This window comes from Pantherophis guttatus, chromosome 1 (genome assembly GCF_059756535.1).
Source record: "Pantherophis guttatus breed Tessera chromosome 1, ASM5975653v1, whole genome shotgun sequence".
NCBI lineage: Eukaryota > Metazoa > Chordata > Lepidosauria > Squamata > Colubridae > Pantherophis > Pantherophis guttatus.
In genome coordinates, this window is record NC_142063.1 from 298,439,630 (window position 1) to 298,462,666 (window position 23,037).

The window sequence follows — 23,037 nt, forward strand, 5'->3', positions numbered from 1 at the left end:
AAATAGGTGGGGGGGATTCCCCCACTAAGAATTTAAAGGAACAAGTTTTAACTCTTCAGTCCCAGAAACCTGATTTTAATATAATAGAATTTCTCTTAGAGGAGATTGAAAGAAGGGATGAGATTGTGAATCAGCAACTTGAAAAATTTAAGCAGGAAACTAAGGAATTGGTGAAATCCAAGTTTGACTTTTTGCAGCAAAAATTTTTAAAAGTGTCAGAATTCATGATTCGGTTGGATACAAATACTAATTTACTAGAGTCAAAAATGGATGAAATTCAAGATAAATTGGACAATAGAATTCAAAAAATTGAAAATGATTTGTTAAATATTCAGGATTATAGTTCAGAAGAAAAATTTAAAATGGATGCTGACCAAAAGTCTGGTAATGTAGAAAATCTGCAACAGAGGATTGAAAAAGAGGTTCTAAAGATACAATATAATTTCACAGAATATGCAATAAGACTTAGAGGTTTGCAGGAAAATAACAGAGATGACTTAAGGAAAATATCTTCTGAATTTCTAGCTGGGATTTTAAAGATTCAACCTGAGGAAGTGTTTTGTAGGATTGACAGAGCTTATCGAATAAACTCCTGGACTGCCAAGCAAAGGCAATTGCCTAGAGATGTGGTAATCTATTTTTCAGATAAAGAAATTAGGAATAAAATTGTGCAAAATTCCTTCAATTCTAATTTGCAATTGTATGGAAGAAAGATTTGGATTTACAAGGAACTCCCACCTAAGATATTAATGGAAAGGAAGAAATTTGGCTTTCTGGTGTCTGAGTTAAAAAGGAGAAATATTCAATTCCGGTGGGACGTCCCAGTTGGTATTATATTGAGATATCAAGGAGAAAGATACCAGTTAAATACTGTTGAAAGAGCGGAAGAATTTTATCAAAATAGGTTGAAAATGAATTTAACGTCTTCAGATATAATACAGGATAAGCAGAAGGAGTTGGAACTAAAGACAGAGACTGTACCAGATAAATTGCCTTTGGATTTATCGGATACCCCAGCTGGATTATCTACAAATTTGAGAGAAGTGCCATCTGATTTTAATGTGATGACTTATCAAGGCAAGGACAAGCATGGAAACCAATTAGAGGATATACAAGGGATAAAAAAGAAACGCGAGACACAAAAAATTAGGATGGAAGTCAAACCCACAAAAAGAAAACAAAAAAAGAAATAGGCTGTACAAAAATAGAAATTTCTAACCCAAGCAACAGTGAAGCCAGTGATTTTAAAATATGAATGATTATGTGAAAACATAGAGGAGGCGACATATTGGTCAATATCATCCTGAGGATAGTGGCAGATCTCTGCATTGCCGTAATTTTGGGACATGGAAAGAGCCTCAAATTGATGGTTTTGAATTATCTACTTTGAAACTTCTTTTTGTGTTGATAAATATATTATAATTATCTTGAATTATAAGGCAAGAGAATCACATTGGGACATGCAGAAGATCGGGTTGTTACCCAATACGATGATGGAAATTAATAATCCTGATGAAACCCACAATTATTATTATATGGAATATAATTATAATGTCACTCGGGTGGTTGTTTTTACTTTTATATATATAAGAAGATGTTTACTACTGATGGGGGCAGATATGATTGGAGATCTTGAATAAACTGTTGCATCAGCAAGCTATGTTACCCTATTATGGATGTTGGTTTTAACAATCCAGTGGAAAGACTTCAAGAAGATATTATATGGACTATAAATTTAAAGTTATTGTCTTTTCTTTTTTTATTTAGATATAATGGAATATATATATATATATATTTTTAAGTAGTGTGGGCAGTGAATTAAAGATATCAAGAATTGTTGTGTATGGTAAATTTGTAAGACAGTGGGTGAATAAGCTAGCTACAGACTGATTAGTTTAAGAAAAGGGATTTTTAAGTGATACATTTAGGGGAGTGGAGGAAATGGATAGAGTGGAATAAATGTTAAATTAGACTTTATGGGGAGCCCGCTTTGAAATGTTATTAAAGTAGGACTTATCGTATAGTTTTAAAGTGGAAGGTGGTTTTGAATTGTTGCAATAATGTATAGATATAAAACACTATTATGCTAAATTAGAAGTTATTTTATAATAGTTATAGTATAATGTGTTTGTTTTTTTTTTTGTTTTTTTTCTCTTCTTCTTTTTTGAAATGTATGGATAAAGGGGGATTTATAATACTTTTAGTAAGTAAAGGTCAGTATTTTGAGGAGGGAGTAAGTAATCTGTTATGAATTAGGGTTTTTTTTTGTTACGAAGAAGTCACAGGGGGGGTAGGGTGGGGAGGGGGGGTTAGGGAGGGGGGGAGGGGGGGGGAAAAGGGGGAAAAATTTGTATTTGAAAACCTTTTCAATAAAAAAAAAAAAAAAAAAAAGAATTACAACTTTAAAACCGTAGTTTGCCCAAATGTTCCACCTGTGGATATCAGGGCTCTTCTAAAACAGCACAGGAGTCACAATGCAAAATAAACTACTTTACCAGTCCTAAAATAATATATTGTAATTAACAACTCACTTGGTGCCCAAATTTCAAGACACTGTGTACAAGTGTATTTCCAGAGAGGGCCACAGTGGTTTGTACAAACAACAGTGCTCCAGAACTAAAGACTAAATAACTCTTTTGTCTGGAAAAATGAGGAAGAGGTGCAGGTGGATAAGGTTCATCACTCTTGACTTTATAACATCATCAGAGAAACAAATAATCAAAGTTAACCTTTAAAGAGCCTTGGTGGCGCAGTGGACTAAACTGCTGCTGTTAAAGTAGTACTTAGCTGCCAGCTGCCTGCAATTTCTGCGAGTTCAATTCTCACCAGGCTCAAGGTTGACTCAGCCTTCCATCCTTTTGAGGTAGGTAAAATGAGAACCCAGTTTGTGGGGGCAATAAGCTGACTTTGTATAAAATAGAACACTGCTCAGGGGGGCCCAAAAAGCCCTACTAAGCAGGTATATACAAAAGTATGAAGGCTATTGCTTAATGCATTCTAAGCCGCCCTGAGTCTCCGGAGAAGGGCAGCATATATAAATCGAACAAATAAATAAATAAATAAATAAAGGTATCATCGGTGTTAATAGGTCACAGAAAAATATGTGTTGAACTAATATCAATGAGATAGAACAGTTTATAAAAAGAGCCTAATAAGATCCTCATATGGAAGGTGGACATAATCATCTATTAAATATGGAAGTCACAGAGAAAACTCTGATACTATTCTTTTAAAATAGCTGAAAAATCTCAACAATTTAAAAGTCCAAGATACCTATCAGTTGAAACATAGAGAAGTACCTGGAGGTGGGAGATATCCATGGAAGAGTACACTGCCACAAGAGGAACGCTCAAGTTCTTCACATAAAAGCAATCTTCTTACTGAAAGAGAATTGTACTTCCAATAAATGCACTTCCAATAAAACAGGTTACTTCAAAATAATTTCTAGTCAAGATTTTTTTCCCCAGAAAACATGTGGATATGTTTATACTATCTTTGAAATAAGCAAACAATAAACTTAAAACACATCTACATTAATTTCAAGGATGAGTTCATATCCCATTTTTTTCAAATATTTGGGTAGGAAGAATCTGGAAATTTTTCAGACTCTAGAATACCACTTTTTTTTAAAAAAGTATTTTATGAATTTTGGTTTTCAAGTGACCCGATGTGCTTTATACCACTAATATTATCAAACAGAAAGGTTATAAACCCAGACAGGGGAAAAAAAAAATCCACAGAAATAAATTCTGGTGGATTAAGAAAGACACTAATATTTCTGAAGAACTAAGTATATCTCTTATAAAACAACAATAAGCACAAAATGCCATTGTGTGGCCTAGTATATGCTCCGCTCTTGAAGATGAAAATCATAAAAGAGAAAAAAAAATGGTTATTGCTGGCAGCTATCCTGGGATGATGCATCATTTCTTACAATGGCTTCTGGAAATGAAACGATGCGTTCCAGAAGGAACTGTGTGGCTGCAGTTCAAAGCTGACCAAAAAATAGAACATATTTCGCTCAGGTATCGCGGTATTTTTCAGTAAAAAAAAATCTTTGGCTGGCTACTTTCATCTCAATGCATTATTAAATATATAGGTTTAAATTGCCATTCTGATTTCCTATCATTCACTAAAAAAATACAGGTAGTCCTCAACTTACAACTACAACTGAGCCCAAAATGCATGTTAAGTGAGAAATTTGTTAAGTGAGTTTTGCCCCACTTTACAACTTTTCTTAACCCATTTGTTAAGTGAATCACTGCAGTTGTTAAATTAGTAATATGGTTGTTAAGTGAATCTGGGTTCCCCATTCACTTTGCTTGTCAGGTTGCAAAAGGTGATCACATGACCCTGGGACGCTGTAACCGTCATAAATATGAGTCAGTTGCCAAGCATCTGAATTTTATTCATATGATCATGGGGATGCTGCAATGGTCATAAATGTGAAAAATGGTCATAAGTTACTTTTTTCAGTGCCGTTGTAACTTTCAACGGTCACTAAACTAACTGTTGTAAGTCGAGGACTACCTATAATTAAACTAGTTGCCAAGTTCAATCTAGTGAATGATTCAAATATATATTTACCTAATGGTGTGATTCCATAAAATTCTGCTTCATGTCTGAGTACATTGATACTTACTCCTCTGCAAAACAAAGAAAATAGAATAAAAATACTATTGTCAACTCGCAAACCTTTCCTGACCTGCTCCCGAGTTGCCATAGGCAGGAGGATGGGAATTGCGCCTCACAGCTGCACCAGGAATTCACACCTCAGTCAAAACAAGACACAGCCTAGCTGACCAAAGTCAAGGCCATCTCCACTGAGATCAGCAACGGCTGGAGGGAGTGACTTCTACAACCCGTGAAATTGCTTCATTGGGGGATGTGACTGGTGACACATTCTGGGGGGAGGGGGGAAAAGGGTCAGAGGCAAAGCGCAAATTGGGTGAAGCCAGAGCTGGCTTCACCTAAGAAGTGCCAACATGGTGCTCCTAATAAACAACTAGATTTTTCTTGCTAAATGGCTTGAGAGTCTTAATTTTATTGGTCCGACCAATAAAATTGGGCATTGGTCGGAACCCTGAGAACTATTTGCAGATTAAATGCAATTTTCCAACCCATGGATTAATATTGATAGGTTCATGTAGCAATAAAATGCTTAAATTTAACAACATACATAAATATATGAAACTATAGAAATGTTAAAATTGGAAGGATATTAATTCAAACTAACTCTTAAACTTCTAAGTCCATCTTTTAAAAAAAAGATGTGACGTGCTAAGGATTCAATGCAAAAGCTCAGTCAGGAAGTATAAAGTAGAATAGATATATGAAAGTGATTTAAGATAGATACACAAGATAAAGGCTTCCTTGGCTTCATCAAGGCTACAGGGATCCTCAGAACTGAAACTTTTCAGGATACAGCCTTAAATATTATAGAGTGGCCCTTCGTGAGACTTCCATTCCTAGATTAAATCACAGAATTTCTGATAGAGATAGATCATGTAAAAATAAATGAAGAATTAAGGATTTAAGCATGGATAGGTTAAGCTTTTTTATTAAAAGGTTTAAGAATTAAAAATATCTGTTAGAACCCAAATATTTCCTTACAAATTCTGAATGAGATTTGGGAAAATAGATGCTTTGTGTAACCAAAGGAAACAGTACTGTATCATGCATATTTACATACAAGAACCAGATTTTTAAAGCTAATTTTAAGTGATCTTAACACTATTTTAATTACTTTCCTCCTGGAACAGTTTAATATAAAACTCTAACTTACCTCAGATCTAATTCCTTGGTTCGAAGAAAATTTAAAATTGGTGCAAATGCTGCAGGATCTCTATCAATAAATATCTACAAAGAAGAAGAGAGAACTGATTTATTTGCCTGCTAGGACATTTTAAATCAGGAAAGCAATCCTGTCATAATTATGCATGCTAGTCATATTTATTTCAGTGGGTGTAACTTAAATGTGCATTAAAATTTCAATTTTTGTTCAATTTTTTAAGTTTTGAGCTTGTCAAATAGTTGCTAGAATCTACAGTATTCAGATTTAAAACAAGCTGTTTTGGTAACAGGTTTCAGCCCAAATGCCTGATTTAAACTATGAAGCATTATTGCAAGTCAACCTCATACAATATGCTTTCTTACAGTTATAACGTTCGCATTTATTCAGTTAAGCTTACATGAATTATTCTGAATCCAACATTTTTGCCAGAAAATCTAATCAATTTTCACATTATGATACAATTAAAAAGCAAAATACTCACAGCACCGGTTTCGTCTTTCAGTGTTGAAATTCTCCCACTCAACAAACTGAAATCAAGAAATCTAAATTACAATCTAACTTGAGTAAGAGAGAAAAAAGATGAACCAAATAAATGTTCAGAGAAGAGCAACAAAAATGATTAGGGGCCTAGAAGCTGTGACATACAAAGAACGATTGCAGGAACTGGGTATACCTAGTCTAGTGAAAAGAAGAACCAAGGGTAATATGATAGCAGTCTTTACAATATTGAAGGATTGCCACAAGGAAGAGGGAGCCAACTTATTTATCAAAGCACCTGAAGACAAGAAAAGAAACAATGGATGGAAACTAATCAAAAAGGGAAGCAACCTGGAATTAAAGAGAAAACTTCTAACAATGAGAACAATCAACCAGTGGAATAAATTGCCTTTGGAAGCTGTGGGTGCCACATCACTGGGGGCTTTTAAGAGACTGGACAATCATTTGCCAAAAATAGTATAGGTCTCCTATGTGAGCAGGGGTTGGACTAGATAAACTCCAAGGTCCCTTCCAATTCTGTTTCTGTTACTGTTACTAAATGCTTTGGACTGCAAGTTAGCTCCCATAAAGGAGAAGGTGATTTCTGCCAACTATAATTTCATCCACATTACACCTAAATCATGTCCTATATTATTCCCACAGCCAATCAAAACAAATTTGCAAAGGATGAAAAGCATTGCATAGTAGAAGTTTTCTAGCTATAGAAAAGTCCATTCTGTAAATTTAAGCACACACACACACATTTTCGGTGTTCAGGTTTCATTAGTACAAGCCATGATGGAACTACATTTTTCAAGAGAGTACAGGCAGTCCTCAACTTACAACCACAATTGAGCCCAAAATTTATGTTGCTAAGTAAGACATTTGTTAAGTGAGTTTTGCCCCATTTTACAATTCTTCCTGCCACAGTTGTTAAGTGAATCACTGCAGTTGAGTTAGTAACCCGGTTGTTAAGTGAATTTGGTTTCCCCATTGACTTTGCTTGTCAGAAGGTTGCAAAGGGTGATCACCTGATCCAGGGACACTGTGACCGTCATAAATGTGAATCAGTTGTCAAGCATCCAAACGTAAATCACGTGACCATGGGGATGCTGAAACGGTCATTAAGTGTGAAAAATGGTCATAACTCACTTTTTTCAGTGCCATTGTAACTTCGAACGGTCACTAAGTGAACTGTTGTAAGTCGAGGACTACCTGTAATGTCTTTACAGCTCAGATTTCTGTAATGATTATACAAAAATAAGGTTAGGAAAGAATTATAAAATACTAAAGAACATACAAAGAACATGTTTGATTTAAAAAAAAAACTAAAGAGGGCCCTGGTGTAACCCTTTTGTAAAGGCTAATTTAGGATCTATCTAAAACTTCGTAACTACTAACCGGCCTCCAAGCTTTTACGTTAGGTTATGGAATGGTAGCTGCAAAGGGCTCTGGACGAAGAAATGTGAACCCTTTTCAATCAATGTTCACACCTAAGCATGGGACAGAAACCCCTCATTGGTTGCTCTTGTTGATGACCAAATGGTGGGACGTAAGACAGAGAAAGGCCAACTGCTGAATCTCTTGGCAGCAGTCAATCACCAACCAAAATATGCTTTTAGCTGATCTGCAAGGATTAGGCGTTGGAAGCACTGTTTCACTCATTTCTAAGTGGATGGTTCCAGTCACCATACTATGGGACTAAGAGGTTGAGCCCTCAGGCATTTCATTATGGAGGACTCATGGAAATAAAATGAACCTCAGAAAGACAGTGAATACATTTGAAGCTGGCTGAAGCGAGGGAAAGAGAAAGTCAGCTGTTATTTCTAGCCATTTCTATTCATAAGAATTATGAATAAAAAGTTGCCAAGTAAAATTTCAAACTATAAGAAGGCTTATAATTTCATTATAGATTTTAATAGAATTTAATAGCCCCCATGTGCTCAAGGACCCAAGATTTGCAGTGCTTTATCCTTTATTTACCTGCCATTTTCATTCTGAAACTCGCTATTCTACTACCAGTAATACATAACTGGAATCTCATGGCAGAAAAAGCAATGAGTATGGTGGAGATGGAACATTATGAGAAAGGAGTTCAATATCCTCTCCCCTCTGCCATCTGCCCTGAAAATATTGACTGCAGAAAAATAGCAGTCATTAGAGTATTACTACCTCAGTTAACTAGGTAGCATCCTGTTCAAATTCTGTCTATAAATATCAGTCACAAAATGTAATCGTCAATTTGCTGTACAAAGAACAGAGCAATAGATTCGTCCATAAAATAATAAAATGTACACCAGCTATTTCAGTTCAGCATTTATATTATAAATCAAAAGATAATCAATAACACAAAAAAAGGCTAAAGCTATTTCAGACAATTTTGGTCTAAATATGGTAGTAAAGTTTGAAAAATAAAAAATAAGAGTGCAGTTTAAAATTTCATTACAAAGACATCAGACAAAAGTTATTTGCATTTTACATAATCCACAAAACAGCAATGTTACCTCAACTTATTAACTCTTGTTTCTTAATACAGAGAATACAATAAGAAAGGGAGCCAGGTTGGTATTTTTGTTGCAAGACAAAATTCAACAATAAAGTTTCCCAATGTAAGATAGAAAAAAAAACCAAACCTATTGACCTATTAGGGTTTCCCATTTAACAAGTTAGTCTCACTGAAGCTTCTTTCAACTAAAAATGACATAATTAAGTAAATGGCAAAATACCTGGAAAAAAAGGAGTCAGGGATCCACATTAGTGTTTGTCGTGAAGTACTGAACCTAGAAAAGACAGATGAAAAGTCAGGTTCAATCAAATAAAACTAGATATGTTTTCAGTAGTAAATATAAATATGTTAAAACTTGACCTGATGAAGAGATCATTTTGGCATTTATTACAGGCCAAATTATTTCTACTTTTCAACTTCATAATAAATCAAACACGTTCATGTGGCTTGACTGCTCAATGGATGGAAAATAACAATTCTATTCTAGTTTGATCTCCGGCTTTCTTCAAAAAGCTTCTTTTGAAATAGAAGATAATGGAAGTTTTGATTACAGCATACAGTTCAATTCTTCAAAGGGGAAGATTATATTGGGTAAGTACCAGGGCCTTGCTTGAGTTTGCAATGGTAGGGAGCATTTATCACCTGATAATTTATCCCTATTATTTATTTTCAAGTTACTGTAAAATAGTTACACAAAATAGCAAGATGAAATACAAAGTGATATTACACTCTTTCCCTCTTTTCTAATTATGTAAATGATTTAAATGTGTCTTCAATTCTAAAGAATACACATAGTCGCGCAAACACACACACACAAAGGGGGCTATTAGTGAATACTAGTATACCCATAACCTTACATCCATCCAATTTATATAGCAGTCCATCTCACTCAAGTGACTCTGAGTAGCCACAACATAAACCAACTGCACCATTAAATGTTGTTTAAACATTTCTTCAACAAATCCAAAGAGTTAGATCATTTTGATTAAGAGTTGTTAGTCATATATACTAAACAATAAAGTGGTTAGTTTGCAGATGAATATAATGTAGATTACTATTTGTCACCTAACAATAGTCATATAAAAATATTGCATTGTGAATTGCTTTGATTTAAATCCAAAGATCTATAAATAGTTTTATTAGTGGAACAAGGTGCTTTCAATTGCCACTTTTATATTTAAATTTTTTACCTATAAGGTTTGTCAAATATTAAATGACTGGTTCTTTGGTTTAAAACTAGCAACATAATAGATGCTCACACCAGACCTACATTTGCTCATAAACTAAATAAATTAATCTATGAGACACGACAACTTTGGAACAGGGAAGACAAGCCTGAGAAGTTCTCAAAACTGAGCCATACTTGAATTACGGTAGCCTTTTGGCTTATTATGTCTGCTTAGAGCAACATACTATAATTAAAACATGACTTATTGTAGGAAAAAGACAGTGTCAACTACAATATCATCTTTTGGTTTCTCTCCAGGTCTTCTTTTCAGTAAGGGATATAATCAGGCCTCAGTCAGGGATATAATCAGGCCAAAGCACACAATAGCATGTAGCGAACACAGAGCAGCAACTAGATCAGTGATGGCTAACCTTTTTGCTGTCGCGTGCCAAAAGTGGGGATCAGGCGGGGGGGTCGTGCATGCATGGGCCCATACCCATAATTCAATGCGCCCCACCCCCCGCACATGTGCACGACACCCCCTCTGCGCTACCCCCACTTTTGGCACGTGATGGCCCGGTAGGCCCGTTTTCCGCCCTCCCCAGGCTCCAGAGGCTTTCTTGGAGCCTGGGGAGGGCAAAAACGGCCTTCCGTCCCCCATCTGGGAGGCCCTCCGGAGGCCGGAAAAAGGCCATTTCCCAACTTCAGGTGGGCCCGGAAGGCCCGAAAATTAGCTGGCCGGCGTGCATATGCGCGATGGAGCTGAGTAGGGCAATGCTCACGTGCCCAAAGATATGGCACCCGTGCCATAGGTTCGCCATCACGGAACTAGACCTATCCAGATCCCCAACCTTTATTGCCAGTGAATCCAACGATCCAACTCTGTCTTCCCTATGACATAATTAACTAATCTTGAAGCATCCTAAACACCAGAGAGCCTTTAGTTTGGCATATGGCATGCTCTTTTCTCAGTTCTCCCTAACTAGAGAGATAATGACTCTAAGACTAGACACACAAAAACAACAGAGTGTGTGTTTCTCCAGTGCCTGCATTCCAAAGACATTGGTACTAGCCTCACCTCATAATTACTGCATAAATTATATAAATAAATAAATAAAATGCCTAAGGTGCACAGGACAATTCTACATCTCCCTGCTGCTTTCAAATACTAACCCTGCTACAACATATAATCTTGCTAGGTTCTACAGAGCAGCATTTAAAATCCTTCAGACCTGTGCCATAAATTATTTTAATGAGCACTCAGCTCATCATACTAGAGTGCTTTATACTGTGGTGTATTTAGGCTTTTGTTTTTATATATACTTTTGGTTTAATCTCTTTTAGTTTTTTATAATTATTATTTTTAGACTCTGATGTATTTTCTATGCTTTCTACCCGACTGTACCTCACTTTTCTTATGCTGGTCGTTGACCATAATAATGATTTGATTTCAGAATGTATGAACTCAACCATTGTTGAATTATCAAGCTGTACAAATATTTGGTAACAAAGAAGATACTTTGAATTCTACCATGAAAATTCAAGTAATCCATGGATTCACCCTCAGATTACTTTCAGCGCTATTTTCGTTGTTTGTCCAAGGAAACAACGAATGTATTTTTTTCTCAAGGAGAAAAATACAATAGATTTTAAAAGGTTAGAAATATATAGGAAAGTGTGTGGCACTGTTAACTACATGGTATATGCAACAATAATTAAACCCTGCCCTGAAATAAATCATTTAAAATATTAAAGATGATCAGCATATAAATAAACCTAATTTCTTTTTATTTTATGCTTACATGGTAAAAGAAATAGAGACACTTTTTTCTGCATGGCAGAAAGTCTGTACTATCCAAACACCTTGTAAATACAAGATACTAAACCTAAAATTTCACAAAAATTATCAGTTTAATTAGCTAAAATGTGTAACAAAATATATGTCTTAATGATATAAATATATGTTTTTCAAAATGTAAATGCACATTTTAATGATGGATAATTGATTAAACAGAGACCAAAGTATGAGGAGATGTAATCCATGATAGTTTAGGACATAACTTTTGTTTTTACTCACAAAACCAAAATAACAAAACTTTTAAAAAATTCCTTAAAATTAATATTTAAAATAATTATGGCTATTATTTCTAACAAAAGCCTATTGTTAGCAAAATAAATGGTAAAAGATTACTACTAGCAAAATACATTTTTAAAAATGCATCAAGTATGATTTTGAATCCTTTCTTCTTCCTCTCTTATACCAACCACAAATCTACCCAGAATCTCTCTAGCAATTTGGGAAAGAGGGAAGAACAAATGTGGGGCAACAGATAGGACAAAAAGATGGGGAACTTTTTTACTTGAACTTCCTTAATTTAAATCAAGCTAAACAAATGCTTTGTGTAATAAGAGTGTTAAAGTCCTACAGGATTTATTCTAACTATGTTTATTTTGCATTTAGAAAGTGTATATCACTTAATGTGTTTGTCTTCTCTATTTCTTGTTATGCCATGACTATATCTGCAATTATAACCAATTTTTAGCTTTCTAGCCATCATGATTCATGCACACACTAGCATATGATAAATGTAAATTATTAGCAATCACTATTTGTTCTTTATATTCTTTGAGATTTGTATCATGTCTAAACAATCTATTCTTTTAAAGCTTTTGTATCTAACTTCGTGTGTGTGTGTGTGTGTGTGTGTGTGTGTATTACTGTAATTCTTAGACTAGGGTAGATCTCAACAAAGTTATTATCTGTGAAATTCAAGAGAAACAGATCTGATATGCTACACAACACCTTAAGGAGTTGCCAGCATGTTATACAAGCATCTCTATATGTTTTGAATCATGTTTTCTCCTTCAAATCTGGATCACTGTACAGGGATATCCCTTGGCTTTTTCCAATTGTGACCTGCATGTTTTAACTATTTGTTCCTCATAAAGATTGGTACATTCCCTGAGGCACCTTCAATTTACCTCATCTGAAATGAGCACTGTATTCTATTATTCTTTCTATAGGAAAATTAAGAATACTGAGAAGAGGTTTCAGCATCATGATATTGAATCCCTCAGCAATCTTAAGTAGGTCAGCAACTATCAATGATGTGGTAATGTTTTGCTTGTGCAGAAGACCATACAGTCACCATACAATACCCTGATAATAATAGCAGGAGTGTATTGGTTGTAATACTATTCAACATGAATTAACAAATAACTGTAGGTTACCCTCAACTCTATACTAGCTTCCCAAAAATTGACCAAGGAATTTAATAAGTGCTAAACTTAAGCAGATTAGTTTAAGAAATTGTTGACTGGAGATATATTGAAATATGGGTGTGATTAATCTTAAACAAGTCACATGATTGTGTGATTTAAGATTAGTCTATAAATTGATCTTTTAAATAATGCTCTTATTATTCCATAATAAAAAGGGAAAATAGATGCAAAAACTACAGAGGACTACTTTATTAAATGTGTCTAGGGTGATATTTGGCAAAATTCAGATAAAAAACTACCACAGAAAAATATAAGGAAGGATGATGCTTCCCACCATCACCACCACCACCACCACTTGGGCAGGGTGCATGCCATCCAGATTTTTGTTCTTTCCAAATAATTGACAAGTGTATGATTGTGAAAAAGTGTATTGTTAGTTTTAAAAAAGCATATGATAAAATGGGTAGGTTTTCCACTCTATTTTGTCTTGGTTGGACCTTACTGAGGAATTTTGTCCAGTTCTGGCTGGCATTATAAAGGGTGAGGATAAAATGAAACAGCTTTAGAAGAGGATTACTAAAATGGTAAGGGATCTGGAAATTAAGCCTTATAAAGAGTAGGTATATTTAGCTCATATAAAAGATAATTGAGGAGATGTGTTTTCAAATAGCTGAAGTTCTGCCGCACAGAATAGATTGTTGTTATATTATCTATTGGAAGTTACAATAAATTTGGTTATCTGAAGAGACATATAAAAATAAACTGAATGCAATAGGAGTGGGACATTTTATGAAATATAGTTAGTTCTCAACTTACAACCACAATTGGGACCAGAATTCTACTCATAAGTCAATGCGGTCATTAAATCAAGGCACCACATGACCAGGCCCATCTTTTTCAACCATTTTTTACAGCAGTTATTAAGCAAATCTCACAGTCGGAAGTCCGAATCCATTTTTCCCAATGGGCATTTTTTTGCTGCTCAACAACTGGTCGTAAGTCGAAGACTACCTGTATTTTGTAAAACAAGAGATAAATGTCAAAACCTAAATGAATGTAAATTCAAAACAAAAATGAATGACCAGTATAAAAAGAGTACGCTGAGGTAGCTTTGTCATGAAGAGAGAAAGACAATCAAATACATTACAAAACAGATACATGAAGACTGAATGAGGAGAAGGATGCATGGATAAGATAAAAACAAAGATACTTCTGAACGATAACTGCCCAGAATCATTGTGATTCAGATGGTGCATAAATTTTATTATTATTAAGAATAATAGGACATGAGTGAATGGTGTGGTTATAAACTAGATTTACCTATATTTCCATTTCCTCATCTCATGCTTATTATTTCTTGCTTCTTTTCTATGCTTTGCATAATGCAGCTTATCCACAAGAGAATAATATAATCAGCATGCATAGTATTCATGCATGTTAAACTCAATAGGAAAGAACTTGGCAGAAGTTCCTGGAATCTTGATTCAGCATGTCTCAATTAGGCTCTAAGTCTAAGCCATACTTAGCTTAAGGCTCTCTGACATACTCCCTAGCATAGTTAGCATAACAATCTTTAATGTATGTTAGGAAGAAGCCACTAAAACTGATTATCCTTTGTCAACAAGAACTGCAATTCCCTCTTTATGTCTCTCTATATTGCTATTACATCTAATTCACTTGTGATACTTCTTTCTCCGATCTTCACCTAGTTTAACTGAGTTGTCCTGTACTGATAGAAGAGAATATTGTCCTGCACTTTTTGGTATTGAAGTTGGCTATTGATGTAACTGATATCTCTGTCCTGAAAAACAATGGCTCTCAACTTAATCCCTCAATAGATTAATTTATTTCCAGAAGTAATAATTGGAGAAGATCAAGACTCCAATTTTAAGGTTTCTGTTTGGATAGATAGATAGATGATAGATAGATAGATAGATAGATAGATAGATAGATAGATAGATAGATAGATCAGCGAGATGAGCCTTAGGGTTTATATGGCACCTCATAATTTTTACATCATATTCATCTGAAACCACCAAATTAGTGTACATGTCACAACCATTTGCATGGATAGAGCCACCCAGACGATGCTTATCTTGTAGTATGACACAAGAATATAGATCTAATACTTGATTTTTTTTTATTTTTACTGAGACCCAGGTGAAATCATAGTCAAATCACAGATCACGCTGAAAATGATTCATTCTGTGCAGACCTGTATTATTTATCTTGTGACAGCAATTTCAGTTAGGTTCCATATAAAAGAGAATCCATGAGGAATTGTGACTTAGAACCACATACCTGTATAAGGCACCACAAAAAGGATCAGTATAGTAACTAATGGTTCGCTCATAATATGGCGATACCTGTTATTTGTCATTGGTTTCAGCTGGGTCTCATGTCTATGGAGATTCTCAATCACCCAAGTCATGATTGTCTCCAAAATACTTTTTCCAAGAGGCAACTCCACTTTCTTGATTGTTGTTATTGTTTTCTTTGAAAACGTTTCATTTCTCATCCAAGAAGCTTCTTTGGTTCTGTTCAGTGAAATGTTTTAGAAGAAAAAAAAAACCCAAGAAAGTTCAGTTGCCTTTAGAAAAAGGCAACTGAGGGTACAACTGAGTCCCATGTGTAAAAACAATCAAGATATTCCACACTTTGGAGCCAGGCCAGGTTTTTGTGTCACCGTGCAACCAAAACCAGTCAACCCCAAGGCTGCAAACGGCTTGGCTCATCATCGGCGGTTTGATAACCCTTTCATGGAATGTCACTGTAGAAAAAGAGTGAGGATAGATTTCTGTGGTATAATAAAAACAGAGAAGAATCTCGTGGTCCTTTCTGTCCACTCTTAAACAAACGATTCTTTAAGTTCTGATTATTATTTTTTTATGAGAAGACCCGAGGCGATCTATAGCCAGAACTGACCCTCCTCACACACAGAACAGATTTCTTATAACATCGATTATTTAAAGCAGCGATTCGATCAGTCTGGGGGAAGGAGAACCGTCGCTTTCTTCTCCCAGGCCCGTCTCCACTGAAGGCATCCGTTCCTTCATGCCATCACAACAGCCGCCGCCGCCGCCGCCCCCCGCCCCACCACCACCTTCGCCCCTCGCCATCAACCGCCAAGATCCCCTCCAGCCACGGCTTACCCCACCCACCCCTCGTGCCGCGCTCGAGCTCACCTGGTGCCCCCGACGTTGAGCTGGATGATCTCCCCGCTGCCCGCTCCGGCAAAGCCGGCGCCGTTCCCCGCCATTTTCCCCAGCAGCAGATCTTGCCCCGAATACCGCCTGTCGTCGTCGTCGCCGCCGCCGCCGCCGCCGCCTCCAGCCGCCTCCCCGGAGTCGAGGGAGGTGGGAAAAGGAGGCGGCGGCGGGGCCGGGGGAGAAAACGGGGCGTCCAGCGAGGCCGTAGAGCCTTCCCCAGCAAGCGCTAAACTGCCAGGTCGGGGATCGGAAAGGAGGAGGAGGAGGAGGCGAACGGTCGATCTCTCTCTCTCTCCGGTCAGGCATCCAAGAGCCGCCGCCGATGCACCGCCCCCCCCCCCACTCCCCGCCTCTGAGCCGCCGCCGCGGCTCTCTACGGCAAAAAAAAAAAAAAAAAAAAATCCTAGCAACGCGCGGCACCTGGAGGAGGGGACTCCGCGAGGGACAAAATACCAGCGTTAGTTGCGTCTTCGCGAGAGCTCCAACGGAAGGCGGGAATATGCAAAACAAGCCCAAGACGAACGCTCGGAAGGGAGGCACGCGGAAGAGGATCGACTAGAGCTTCCTTGCCCGGCCTGCTTGTTCAAGTGAGGCTCGTGCCGTTCTTTGGAGACCGGTTATTGAGGCTCCGTTTTAGTAGCTGCATCGTATCCTTTTAAGCTTCTGCAACTTTGCCGCCTGCCAGCCGATTTGGATTTCCTTTCCCATCAGCGTTACCCAATTTAAAATCCAATGCATCTGTTGATGAAACGAGTTCTTAACAGAGAAGCATTTGGATAAATCCCCCTAATTTCTGCTGTACGTTTCGATGAAATCCACTTGCTGATTTTTTTTCACTTGAATTCCTGGCCAAAAAAGAAAAACACTTCACAAGTGTACATTTTTTTAATCAATCTTTATTATGGCCACCGACCGATCCAAAGTACATTTTTGTCTGTAAAGTTGTTAAGGGTGGGTTTACCATATCTAGCTGCATTGGCAGCACCGTTAAGCAAAGAATTTTTGATCAGGGTGTAATTGTTTCACTCAAATCCATTAGTATATAAATTAGATTAGAACATTCCCTGCACAGTACACACATACATATGTGGGAAATCTGGTCCTCCACATGTTGCTGTACTACACACAAATGCCCAATTACCGTGTCATAACACTAGCCTATATTCTTGGGTGAAATGGCATAATACTGAAAACTCTACATTTCTAACCACATTCTGAATATTTTTTGCAACTTTCCAAAGTCTTATTAAGTTACATTTTAATATTTGAGTAAGTATAAAGCTCAATGGACCATTGTGAGTTTTGCCACCACATTCCAGTTTTTTCATTGCCATCATTTTATAAGACTGTTACATAGCAAGCCTGGGCTAAACTTTAAAATGCCATCAAGTTTTTCATCATTTTAAAAATGGGAATCAATATAACCAAATGTAAAACCTGAAACTTCAATCTCCTGATGGATTTGCTCTATTGCTATGATATTACATGAAGTAACAAACATTTTCTTTATACATTTTTACATTTCCTTTTCTTTTTGTTTAGGGCAATTACCTTCATGGATCTGGACTGACATATTGTTACAATGGTAGACAAATGTAGATATCCAAGTTTCAGGTAATAATGTGTCCATTCATGTATTTCTGGACAACTTTCACTGGATTAATGAGAATTTAACTGTACAATTATATTTTTAGCATATTTCTAATTTTGCAGTTGCATAATAAACACAGAAAATGGGGGAAATTGCACTTGACTCCCAATATTCACTAAAATGGGAAATCTTATACGTTTGTGGCACTCATGCACGCAGCAAGCTTTTGCATTTTTAACAACGAATCATTCTTGTTTTAAAGTATCTGTAAATTTTGTTTGAACTCTGCAGGGCGGAGATACTTACATCATTACAAAAAATGAGGCTTGTGGATGTGTATATTATATCAAAAATCCTAGTATGGCAAGAGAGCCATTCCCATCTAGTTAAAACTTGTCCACTCTGTCTGCCATGGGATTTACAATTCTTAATAATGATCTTTATCCTGTCTCTTTTGCAGCTGCTCCAGATCACTGCCAAATAGTGCTACTCCGATTATATGTATTCAGCTGGTCATTGGCAAAGCGTTTTCTTGATTCCTTTTCCCTGCTTTTTTTAGTATATCTGTAGTCAACTGACAAAATAGCTGGAAATCGTATCACTATCACATATATGGGGTACATCTCAATGCAGAACTTAGTCCAGTATAGCTAAACTTTTTATTTTGCTCCCCTATACTTCTTCCTGTCATGTCCTGATTTTTTTAAAAATGGACCACAGTCAAAAGAGAGCTGTCACCAGAACTCTTTTTTTTAAGAGTTCTCTTTTCTTCCTTTCTTTTCTTTATATAGGTAATAAGTACCGATTTTCAATTCTTCCATTCCTTTTGGCAAACAGTGTTTCTGTCATTTAACTATTTTGGTATTTCAACCTTACACTAAACTTGTAAAGGCTATAGAGACAAAGCAAACAATCCAGCTTTATTATAGAATGTGATATAGATGTGTCTCGCTTTTGCATGCAGTTATTGCAAGCTTACCAAAGGGATGCAACCCTGTCCTAAAAAATGTAGTTGGACCACTCTTGCACAGATCCAAAGGATTACTAGAACAGTTTCACTGCAGTAAAATGGCGATAAACAGTGCTGAGCAGAGGCCAGTGGCATGTCTGCTGAAGCCTGAAATATCTAGTAAACACCTCTTTCATCCCATACTATTGGTTTAAGGGCACAAACACTAACCCTGTAGTAATTACTAAAACTTGTGTCACTGGGGGGGCGAGATTAGAAACAATGTGACAGTATCAGTTCCATGATTAGAGTAAGTGAGGCAGGGTTTAAAGATTAGGAAAATAAGACTACAAATAAAATAATGGAGAGAAATGCTGTAGCAGACCACAGACTATTTACATATTGCTGAAAAGATGGGCCTTTGAAGTCAGATCCTATTCTACAGTATGTTTGAAGATCATTTTCATATTCAAATTGAATGTATGTATGTATGTATGTATTTGCAGGCCTGAATGTGAAAATATGGTTCTCAAAACTGAAAACAGTATGTAGTTAATAAGGCTGCAATTTCAGGAAAAGATGCAGCTGTTTTTAGGAATCTGCAGAAAACCACATTGGCACCAAAATGACATACAAGCAGAGTAACATGCACCATCATGTACTTGTGTCCTGCTATCTGGCATTTTTCATGGCATTTGCATGATGACGACATGCATGTAACATCATTTGCTAATCTTGCGGCCCGCAAAGATACCCATGGTACTGTACTGAAACTCCTGCAAACTGCAAAACATTTTTGCAATCAAATTCAGCTATGTTTGGAGCAGTACTTTCAATGATTCAATATATTGGGGTTTGGATGCCAAGAAATGGAGATATACATAATTTAAATGATGTATTCCAATTTGCAAAAGTGAATAAATCGATAGCTTAATGACAATTGATCCTCAAATTGGGGACAATTGTATCCAAATTATTCTGGTATTTTAAAGCAATAATAAACTTTTTTCCCCAAAAACTATCTTAGAATCCTATATTACTGGAATGCAATAAATTATCCCAGATTCAGATATGATGCTAAACCATCTATGGCTGATTTGATTACTTAAACAAACTGGAGAACCAAAGTAAGCCTGAATATCAATATAATATGCCAATTTTCCTACTTTATATGATGTGAAAAAATGGCCATTAAGTTTATGCAGAAAGTGAATCTCCATCACTTCTTGTCTGCTGCTACTGTTGTTAATTTTTTGTTGCACTTCAAAGTCTAGTACACAGTAGTAGACCGTGCAAGTAGAAGGTTTTGGGGAGCGGTGGGGGGGGTGGAATCTCTATTTTGGCAAATCACATGTTTTCAAAAGAACTATAGGCAAATAACGTGATGCAATATTAACATTTGCCCACTAGATGGGTATATTGTTCTGGGATTGTAATGGATCATTTCAGTTAACCTTGTATGGATTTTCAGAGCTGTATCCTTTGATCACTTGTTATATCACAATGAAGGAAAGACTAAATATCATGTTTTGAAGGAGAAGATAATTAATCCTGCTTCATAAAAATTTAGTTTCTATGAAGCAGGATTAATTAAATTTATTATTTAGTTGATAGTAAAGAATTTTGTCAGGCTCAAACCTGATGAAACTGTTATGAAGCATGTAGCAAAAATCCTGATCTTTGTCAACATTCCATAAATAAATACTGTTTTCAGTGTATCTATCAATAGAGCTACAGTATTTACAATAAATACCTATATACTTTTCATAAGTTTTTCATAACTATTCAATGACAGATTTTTATATATTTTTCCCAATTTTACTGGATTGATCTTCATATAAATACTTTTGTCTAGTCCATCTATTGCCCAGGTGATACTGCATGAACCTGCACCAGCCACATAAATCACATGAGCCAGTAACAAATACTTGCAACACCACACAATTGAATTTTGAACTAGCTGTAGTAGACTTTCATTAACATAAAAAAAAAAACTTAGTCTGGGATTGAAATAAATTACTCCTTTGACTCTCCCACTACTTTTGTGGGCTAACAAGGTGGTATTACTTATACCTAAATTTTTAAAAAATAGCTTTTTAGGGTCTCACTAGTATCCTTTTTTTCCTGCATATTCTCTTGGTTTTCCATTCTAATAACACTTTCCTATGCATATCTATTTAAGAGAACTGAATGGGATTTAAGACTACAGTCAAGGAGACATATTTAACCAGTGGTGGGATTCAGCCAGTTCGCATCACTTCGGGAGAACCAGTTGTTAACTTTCTGAACAGTTTGGTGAACTGGTTGTTGGAAGAAATCATTAGGGCAGAGAACCGGTTGTTAAATGATTTGAATACCACCACTGTATATAACATGTATAGATTAATACTATAAAACTGTTAGATTTTCATTCCAAGGTCAAATCTGTTACAGTAATTGAGACAAGAGGTAAAATATTTATATCAATCTAAGCCATGGTGGTGCAGTGGTTAAAATGCAGTATTGCAGGCTAACTTACTGCTCACTGCAAGGAGTTCGATTCTGACTGGTTCAAGGTTGACTCAGCCTTCCATCCTTCTGAAGTCAGTAAAATTAGGACTCAGGCTGTTGGGGGAAATATGCTGACTCTGTAAACGGCTGAGAGAGGGCTGTAAAGCACTGTGATGCGGTATATAAGTCTAAGTGCTATTGCTAATAAATCTTCCCTTTTTTTTCTTGCACTAGTCCATGTATTACTAAACTTTGCTTAAGGATGGTCATCACAGGAACAGAAGGAAAAATATCATTCCCTTCTGTAAATACATGCAATACTTGTCCCCATGACACTGAATTTAGAACATACACAAGTATTATCCCTCAGCAATTTATTTGTTTGAAATATGCTAGATTCAATATGTACAATATAAAGTCAGAAATGCAGAATGTAACTATTATAAAATATGAATAAATAAAAAATGGGTACTTATGGAATGTATTGTATTTGTACTTATGGAATGTTTGTATTTACTATGTAAAAGCAGAAGTTTTCTTAAATTAACATTTCAACCACTAAGGGTCACTATGGGACTTCAATGTTTAACAGAGTTCTGTGAATTTCTTGATTGATTCTGTGCCATCAAGTCATTTTCAACTCCTATTGACCACATAAATAGATTTTCTCCTTGAGTCTCTAACCTAGCATTATAGGTCTTCCACAGTGATGGGATTCAAGTAATTTAACAACCGGTTCTCTCCCCTAATGATTTCTTCCAACAACCAGTTTGCCAAACTGCTCAGAAAGTTAACAACCGGTTCTCCCGAAGGGGAGCGAACTGGCTGAATCCCATCACTGGTCTTCCACCATAGCTTAACATTGACTACCAAATATATCTACCAGATCAAATATCAGATCAAATTCTCTCTCTCTCTCTCTCTCTCTCTCTCTCTCTCTCTCTCTCTCTCTCTCTCTCTCTCTCTCTCTTTCTCTCTCTCTCTCTCTCTCTCTCTCTCTCTCTCTCTCTCTCTCTATATATATATATATATATATATATATATATATAATGTGTGTGTGTATACACACACACACACATACATATACTATATATCTATAAAACAAACACTGAATGTTTATATCCTTACAATTATGGTTTTATGTATGTGTTCTTATTTGATCGTTGCACACAGCCTACAGTCACTTCTTGTGAGATGGGTAGCTTTATAAATTTGATAAATAAATAAATAAATAAATAATGCATTGTACCAATTGCCACTAAAAATGAGTCCATACACTTTGCTGCTGGATTTCTTGGGTAATCATTAATGCTCTTAACAATAATAAGTGCCTCTTAAAGTACAGGAGATCTGACAGTCCTTTTATGGGCATTTTTATCTATGTAAAATCTTTTTCACTAGTAGCATCTGAATATCAGATATTGAAATGTTATTTTATAAAGTTTATAAAGCATGATTCTATTATTCCCAGAAGAACGATTTAGTACTTTGGTGATCGTGGCTTTTTAAAACTTCGTGCATGAATAAAACAGAACTTGTAATTTTAAAAAATTGTGCCTAAAGTGGCATGATTGTTACAACTATTGTCACATGGTGATTATAGAACATTGTGTTATTTTACAGCCTCCAAC

At 36.1% G+C, this 23,037-nt stretch overlaps 1 protein-coding gene and 1 long non-coding RNA gene across 2 annotated transcripts in view; one reads left to right on the plus strand and one right to left on the minus strand.

Moving 5' to 3' along the window:
* KCTD3 (potassium channel tetramerization domain containing 3) overlaps positions 1-16,869 on the minus strand; it is a 37,541-nt gene extending 20,672 nt beyond the window's left edge. Inside the window, exons 1-6 of the mRNA XM_034427821.3 lie at positions 16,353-16,869; positions 8,998-9,051; positions 6,276-6,321; positions 5,786-5,859; positions 4,588-4,646; positions 3,300-3,380 (exon numbers count right to left, since the gene is read on the minus strand). Coding sequence (XP_034283712.1) covers positions 3,300-3,380; positions 4,588-4,646; positions 5,786-5,859; positions 6,276-6,321; positions 8,998-9,051; positions 16,353-16,426 — 388 coding nt within the window. The 5' untranslated portion in view covers positions 16,427-16,869. The remainder of the gene's footprint in view (positions 1-3,299; positions 3,381-4,587; positions 4,647-5,785; positions 5,860-6,275; positions 6,322-8,997; positions 9,052-16,352) is intronic.
* LOC117671709 (uncharacterized) lies at positions 16,345-21,890 on the plus strand. The gene is made up of 3 exons (XR_015731525.1): positions 16,345-16,963; positions 17,919-17,990; positions 18,428-21,890. It is a non-coding gene; the product is annotated as an uncharacterized LOC117671709 (long non-coding RNA).
* The last annotated feature ends 1,147 nt before the right edge of the window (positions 21,891-23,037 follow it).